Below are 7,823 nucleotides of genomic sequence, written 5' to 3' on the forward strand. Positions count from 1 at the left end.
TAACTGGAGACTTAAAAACTGTCCAAAATAAATAAATAAATAAAAGAATGTCCATGGGGTGTGAATGTGAGTGTGAATGCTTGTTTGTCTATATCTGTCCTGTGATTGACCGCCAAACTAGGGTATACCCCGCCTCTCGCCTGATAGGCTCCAGTTCCTCTGTGACCCATGTGGTGGAAAAGCAATTCATGACTATTATAAATTCAGTTGCATTTCTAATTATTCAACCCAGCTTTGGAAATTTGCAAAGCTATATGCTATATTACAAACAGTCACTAGTTAGTGAAATGGAATATTTTTTTTCTTGTGTAATTTTACTGTATATTATCATAAGTACTAATCAACATAAGATGACATTAAATGAAAACACAAACAATTGTCAATACCGATGTAAAATAATTTTCTTATGGAAGCCTCGAAATTGTTATATAGGGAAGCATTATGAGATACAAACTGCGCATGTGCCACAGTTGCCGCCTTCTTCAAAAATGGCGACACAATTGTAAGCAAAGTGGGTATCCTCCTGAAGAAGAACGCGACCGCTGACAACTCATTACGCATGTTGTAAACGTCGAACATTTACAAAAGACTACCCACTCACAATTGTGTCAAGTGAAGAAGGTGGCACATATGACACATGCAGTTTGTAGCTCATAATTTTGGCTTTCAATCTCATAATTTCGACTTTTTATTTCAGAATTATCAGTAGCGGTAATGGGCTTCCGTATTTTCTGGTTAAATCAATTATTTTTTTCATTTACTTCTTTGCTTCTACGGGCGGAAGTTCTCTGCAAAAAAATTGGTTGCTGTATATTTTAACCGGAAGTAACAATGTTGACGTGTGCTTGACACTTCCGCCACGAAAGACGTCCTCCTTTGGTCACGATTGTGTGGTTATTTTCGCCGACTCAACCTGACTGGATTATAATTATTTGACTTAATCCCCAAATGGAAACTTTGATTTTCTCCCGTAGTAATCCCATCAGTTGTTAAAAATTCCGCCTAAAAGGAAAAAGCGTTCTGTCCCCTCTTTTGGGATTTCAACAGACGTAAGTAGCGCTGCGTGTCGCTAGCTAGCTCGTTAGCATGCGTTTGAATGAACCAGATGAATCCCGTCAAACTGGTTCGGTTTTACAAGAAATGAACAACATTCCTAATGACAGAAAATATAATCCAAATTAGAAATACGATATTTGTGTTGCACTCACGTGTTTTATATTTCCAGGTAGCTAATGCTAATCTGTTGTGCTAACATCATTGACGTCGTAAGATGTCAGATATCAAATGTTTTTACAGTAGTAGCTTGGCTTTACGTCATGGTGATTGTTGGGTGTTGGCTATCTATTACAGCCCATACAAGGCTACGACAGGCATGATGCAACTATTAAATACCATTATTGGCGAGAGTAAATCCCCCTTTTGAATAACAGCACACTCAATTTGCTTAAGTTTTAGTTTTAAATGGCTAAAGCACAGTCTTTAAGTGATAACTTCAATTTATAGCTTGGGCTGTTAAATTCCAGCGCCTGCATGGATTGAATGAAGAAAATTCTATTTATGCCGGGTAATTCCACCTGAATTATTATTCTGTCATTTGCTGATTGTATGGCACATTGTCCTCATTTTATTGCAGGTGTACAATAGCCATCCAGAGGATCTAGGGGCGGCCCTATTCCGGGAGTCATTTGACTTCAACTCCGAGCCACCTTGGGATCCTAGCTGATAGTGGAAGAGTTCACCCAAGGACTCATCCATGTGAGTATTTTTTTTAAGCATTTTTAAAAGTCTGATGCCTCTCTGTGTCTATTATTGGAACAAAAAAATGCATCAAATAGACTTGCACTTTGTCCCAGACTAATGTGATTGACGTTATTATAGATCCTGCGACTCACATCTCGCATCATTGGCTTTCACTCACTTTTTGTTGGTATTTTTAGGACATAAACTTTCCAATATGCATTTTCATGGCTTATTTTCTCTATGTCTGCAGTATTTAGTGATACACATTTAGTAAAGGTGTTGTTTCATGTCTAGAGGGCGCTAAGCATGATAAAAAACATATTCAGAAGGGCATAAATGTGTTTTCTATGCTAACTACACAAATATTTGATTTTTGATTGGAATTCTACTTAGCGGAAATTCACTTAAACTGGATTTTCTATACAATATACTGTATATTAAATCTTTTCTGGTTTTCTTAAAGTTTGCTGCATAAGCCTAGGACCCAGTGGCTCGAGAGGGAGCGAGCAACATCACTTCGGACCACCCATATTCTTTATGCCTGTCGGACACACAGAACACGGTTGAGAGGATGAAAGGAATCTCAGATGAACCACAGTTTTCAGTGAGCCTTCTGGAAGGAGGCACATCTCTGTGTGATGTGATAGACAATCACATTTATGAGCAAACTTTGGTAAGCTTTGCATATAAATCTCGATTTGTGGCGCTAACCATGACGGAAATCTTCTTGTATTGCATATTTTTAATTTGTAGTTATTTTTCTGATTCATAAATTTTATGTTCTTCCTTAGTCTGAGAAGAAGGCGTTCTTTGTCGCCGACCTAGGAGTTGTAATGAGGCAGCACGTTCGCTGGCGAACACACTTGGCCCAAATTCGTCCCTTCTATACTGTCAGATGTAACAGCAGCCCAGGTGTTATTGAAGTACTGGCGGCTCTTGGCGCTGGCTTTGTATGCAACGACCAGGTAATTAGCAAGTTAAATTGTTTGTTTGAAAATGTAGGATTGTAATTATCTCCATTGCAGGATAGGGATTCTGAACATGAAGTAACAACTCTTTTTCTTTGTCTGTTTTTCAGTCTGAACTTGAGCTAGTGCAGAGCCACGGTATTCCCTCAGAAGACATAATCTACAGTGGAGTTTGCAAACGGGTGTCTCAAATTAAGTATGCTGCAAAGAATGGCATTGACCTCCTGATGTGCGATAATGAAGCAGAGCTGCGCAAGATTTCACGCTTCCATCCGAATGCCAAGTAAGTCATTGACACATATGAAAATAATTCAGTAGTAAGACTACTCATGAGTGTTCCTATGGCAGGGTGAAGAAGATTATTTTCATTGTGGGATCATGGTAAAAAGAAAAATACAGAATTGTAAACATGATTACCGTATTTTCCGCACTATAAGAAAAAGCTTGAATTTTCTCAAAAATTGATGATGCGTCTTATGTGTGCACTGCGTTTGTATAAATGTTGTTGAGCTGCTTTGGTAAGTGCTCCGCTTGATTGACTTGTCGGACCAGAACAAAGACCTCCGTTCTCGGTCACGTCGGAACACTGTTGTGTATAGTATGGCAAGTGTGACTTTAACGCACTACTAGCTTAACAGATTTTCCTTTTATTTAGGCTTCTAATTCAAGTGTCAACGGAAGCATCAAGGCAGGACAGCGAGTTCAGCATGCCATTTGGCTGTTCCCTCAAAGACTGTCGACATCTACTGGAGAGCGCCAAACAGTTGGGTGTACAGGTGGTTGGGGTCAGGTGAGCGCTGCAGAAATCTAAAAAGACGAGTTAATGTACCACGGAGATAACATTCAAGGGCAATTGCTGGTCAAAACTGGGGGGTACACAAGCTGTGCTTTTGTATTGTTATGTATTGAGTTGCGCTGTACACCGTGCATGTTACGAAACAAGCAAGAGACCAAAATCTTACCACTTCCACAGAATGGGAGAGTAACTTGTTTTCACTTCATGTCGGACATGTTATGACGGATTCCATGCACCGTTAAGTTAATGTTATCTAAGATAATAGTATATAATGTAACTGCCGCCTAGTGACCAGGATACTAAATATGCCTTTTTTTTTCCTTTTAGATCCCTCATTTCCTACAGCTGCGAGGAGGACAAAGTATACACAAATGCAATTGCTGATGCTCGCTGTGTTTTTGATATGGCGGTGAGTATATATTATTCAAATTTATGTTTATGAACTGTTTTTAACATGCATAAATCTTGTCTGTTGTAGGAGGAAATTGGATTTAACATGAAAATCTTGGACTTTGGAGATGGCTTTGGTGGCTCGAGCACCCAGCTGGAATTGGTAAGTACAGTTTGTGTTGGTACCGTCAGTGATCTCATAGCCATTTCAGCCTTAGTAGTATACATTTATTAATACACTTTGGAAGCTACCATTTATAAGTAATATCTCTCTTGCAGATCAAAAATGCAGTCATGCCTATGGTGGACCTATACTTCCCCCCGCTTTCTGGAGTTAGCATCATTGCCGAGCCTGGCAGCTACTTTGTGTCCTCTGCTTTCACCTTGGTCGTCAACATCATCTCCAAAGAGGTGGTGGCGCGGGATCAAGATCAAACACATGGTCAGTTGCATGACTCAGCAGATTTTAAAATTGAGAGAAACGGCACTGTTCAGATTCAGAAGACGATAGCACGACACACAACTAAAAACACAATACTTTTTGTTTCCTCATGATCCCAATGAGCAGATGATCCATCTCCCAATGATGAGCCAGAGTTTCACTACCGCATGAATGAAGGAGTGTATGGACCATTTGCTTGTAAACTCATTGATTTGGACATCACTGCTCCAACTGTTCATAAGGTGAGCTGCAGAGTGTTCTAAAAAATGTGCAATGAGAATGAAACGTTACAATTGTATCTCAAAGCTTGGCCATAATGAGCCTGAGTTTCACGACATCCATCAACATAAATGTATTCAGAATAATTGGTTAGTCACTATCAAAACATTTATTAAGTGTTATGACAATGGCAGGGCTTTTTTGACTAGAAGCACAGTGGCCCCTGACTTAAAATTTTAAGACTTTAGGTGCACACACCAAAATCAACTTGCAAAGTAAATAAAGTAAACACATCAGGCATGCGTGGACACAGCTGCTATTCTTCTTGCTACATTTGCTGATATTGTTTTAGCGTGCTTGCATCCAAAGATGAGTGATTGATCATGATTTAGTATTGTTTTTGTGCTTGCAGAACACCCGTCTGGATGCGCCCTTGTTCAGCAGCAGCCTGTGGGGCCCCTCTGGTGATGATCTGGACCAGGTGATGGAGCACTGCATGCTGCCTGAGCTCAACATTGGAGACTGGCTCGAGTTCAGCCACGCAGGGGCCTGCTCTCTGGGCCAGCCTCTTTGCACCTCAGACTCGGCCACTCCACCTGTATTTTATGTTGTCTCCTGTAGAGACTGGTAAGGACTTGATTGTTGTGAAGTCTGTTGTTAAAAGAAATAGTTGTACTAAAATGTCACTCATGTTGATCATCCGCCAGGTATGAGATGCAGGACACCGGCGTCACACAGGCAGTACTGAAGAACTTGTCGTTGGTCCCCTATTTTTTTAATGGCCGCCAAACAGAAGCAGCACTCTCTATCCCAGCTTAGCTGTCACCGGGCATTTAATGGGTTCTGCTGCTTATTCCTAACATGATAAATTGAACCATTGCTGCACATCATTGTTGGAGTCACTGGGACAAGACTGGATTTACTTCTCAATCATCAGCATCCTGGGCTTTATGTGGTTAAAATAGTAGTCTGTCATGCAACAAAATGGATGACTCCTTTATCATAGACTACTTTTTATGCTCGTAAAAAATTAAAATATATATTGGGGAAAGAAACACTTGATAGTCTTGTAAGCAATTTATTTAAAGCTTAACCACCATTTTTAAGATCTTGTATTTATGATTTTTAATTGGTTGTACAGTTGATTCCTCACATTGCATTTAAAACCAGTGTTTTGAGGTTGGGATTTTGTACATGAAGGTTCATTAGTCATGGCTTTGGTGCAGTAAATCAGTGTTGTCAGTGTACTGTGCATGGTTTGCTGGAACACATGCAATGGTGCAATATTCATTTCTGCCATTTGCTGCCTCACAGAACACGGACATGTCACTTAGAAACCCAGGTTTATTATTAGCATGTGCTGCAGATGGAACATAGTGTTTATGGTAAATCTAATGTGGAATAGATTATTTATAATTACAAGAAACCTCAATTTGTTCTCATTGTTTTGGCTTAATAGTTTGTTAAATGTTTGAGTGTGTAAGTCAATTTCATGTGTAGTTGCAGTGTGTACCATCTGTCTGAAGCCTGTTGATATATTGTTGCAATGCTTGATATCTGTCGAAAAAATAAATACCTTATGGACAAGATCCAATGCATCATCATTAACATACACAGTAGAAAATACACCTGAAAGTTAAGTTTGGCAGACATCTGGACTGTCCAGGACCAAGCCTAATCAATACTCTGATATGTTAATGGGAGAGTGCGAAATAAGTAAATTGTGTGAACTTGCATGGGTGTCTACAGTGCACCCCGCAACCTTATCCTGCATGAAGGTTTTTTTGTTATATAATCTACGTTGGTTCGCCTGAATGACATACCCCATGAATACCTACACAGAGACTTGAGAGAATAGAACTGCATGCTACAAACCATTTGTTCTGTCTAAATGATTTTTCTGTGGTTGGATCACAGAAGATGGGTCCTACCGGGACCCCTGATTAATGTGTGGTGGGATTTGTCCACCTCCCCTACCAGAAAAGTGTTGTTTTGGCACCTCAAAAAAGGAGAATTCACAAAAGCCGCGGCGGACCTGAAAAACGGGCGAAAAAACAAAGCGTCAGAAAAGTGGGATTTTTTGCCTTCTTTAGGTCCTACCGGGACCCCTGATTAATGTGTGGTGGGTTTTGTCCACTTCCCGGACCAGGAAGGTGTCATTTAAACAACTCAAACAAAGGCGAAAAATCGACAGCCGCCGACCTGAAACACGGGCAAAAAACGAAGCGTCAGAAAAGTGGGATTTTTTGCCTTCTTTAGGTCCTACTGGGACCCTGATTAATGTGTGGTGGGATTTGTGCACCTCCCGGACCAGAAAAGTGTTGTTTTGGCACCTCAAAAAAGGAGAATTCACGACAGCTGCGGACCTGAAAAACGGGCGAAAAAACAAAGCGTCAGAAAAGTGGGATTTTTTGCCTTCTTTAGGTCCTGCCGGGACCCCTGATTAATGTTTGGTTTAGTTAAAGGATTAGTTACAAATGTATCAGCTGTCTAGACTCCAGAAAAACACAAAGAACCCGAACAAAAGGCCTGCTGTGGATGCACAATAGAGATGTACACACACATAGGGACTTAGACCAGGGGTCGGGAACCTTTTTGGGCTAAAAGAACCATTAAAAGCCACATACTTTAAAATGGAACAAATGAAATACTTCTTACCATTAATGCGACTGCTGGTGCTGCATGGTTTTGCACCATGACGTGTATCTTTCGTCTTGCCATCTTCTTGGTCAAAAGTGTTCAGGAATTGAGTTTTGGTGTAATTTTTTTTAAGATTTAACATTATAAAACCACACACAAATATGGTCAAAGCACTTGTTTAGGACATTTGGCCTTCACAGTTTATTGTGTTAGCATGCTGTGATTGTTAGCATGCTAACATCGGCATAGTAGCATTTTTAGTCATTGTCTATGCTAAGTGTTAGCATGCAAACTGCACGTTAGACTGCTAGCATGCTAACATGAACATACAAGCATTTTTACAGATTGTCATGAATATAAACTGAAGCGGACACTTACCAGTATCATGCGTGGCGTTAACATGATAATGTTAGCATGCTAACTTAATTATACCAACATTTTCAGAGGTAGGCTCTTTCAAGCACTATTAAGTTAGGTGTTAGCATGTTAACAGGAGCCTGTTAGCATTCTTGAAGTCATTCAAGCCCTTTCATTGTATGTTTTCATGGTCAAGGATTCTAAATATGTTGATAACGGACTATCCCAAAAATCACATTATGGTGAGAACTTATTAGAACTTATTAGAATT

At 40.0% G+C, this 7,823-nt stretch overlaps 1 protein-coding gene across 1 annotated transcript; it reads left to right on the forward strand.

Annotated features, from left to right (window-relative positions):
- Nucleotides 1-815: 815 nt before the first annotated feature.
- Nucleotides 816-6,144, forward strand: LOC131105259 (antizyme inhibitor 1-like). The gene is made up of 12 exons (XM_058053194.1): nucleotides 816-1,049; nucleotides 1,634-1,755; nucleotides 2,204-2,413; nucleotides 2,532-2,705; nucleotides 2,819-2,991; nucleotides 3,364-3,498; nucleotides 3,832-3,913; nucleotides 3,983-4,057; nucleotides 4,174-4,336; nucleotides 4,463-4,578; nucleotides 4,968-5,182; nucleotides 5,263-6,144. Exons 3-12 carry the CDS (start codon nucleotides 2,312-2,314, stop codon nucleotides 5,372-5,374), a joined length of 1,347 nt encoding a protein of 448 aa, XP_057909177.1. The 5' UTR covers nucleotides 816-1,049; nucleotides 1,634-1,755; nucleotides 2,204-2,311; the 3' UTR covers nucleotides 5,375-6,144.
- The last annotated feature ends 1,679 nt before the right edge of the window (nucleotides 6,145-7,823 follow it).

Source organism: Doryrhamphus excisus, chromosome 17, assembly GCF_030265055.1.
Source record: "Doryrhamphus excisus isolate RoL2022-K1 chromosome 17, RoL_Dexc_1.0, whole genome shotgun sequence".
Classification (NCBI taxonomy): domain Eukaryota; kingdom Metazoa; phylum Chordata; class Actinopteri; order Syngnathiformes; family Syngnathidae; genus Doryrhamphus; species Doryrhamphus excisus.

Excerpts from the sequence above, each read along its gene's own strand:
- LOC131105259 (XM_058053194.1), top strand. The coding sequence starts at position 2,312 with ATGAAAGGAATCTCAGATGAACCACAGTTTTCAGTGAGCCTTCTGGAA. Across the intron at positions 2,706-2,818 it reads GCTTTGTATGCAACGACCAG|TCTGAACTTGAGCTAGTGCA; the intron begins GTAATTAGCAAG and ends TCTGTTTTTCAG. Across the intron at positions 5,183-5,262 it reads GTTGTCTCCTGTAGAGACTG|GTATGAGATGCAGGACACCG; the intron begins GTAAGGACTTGA and ends ATCATCCGCCAG.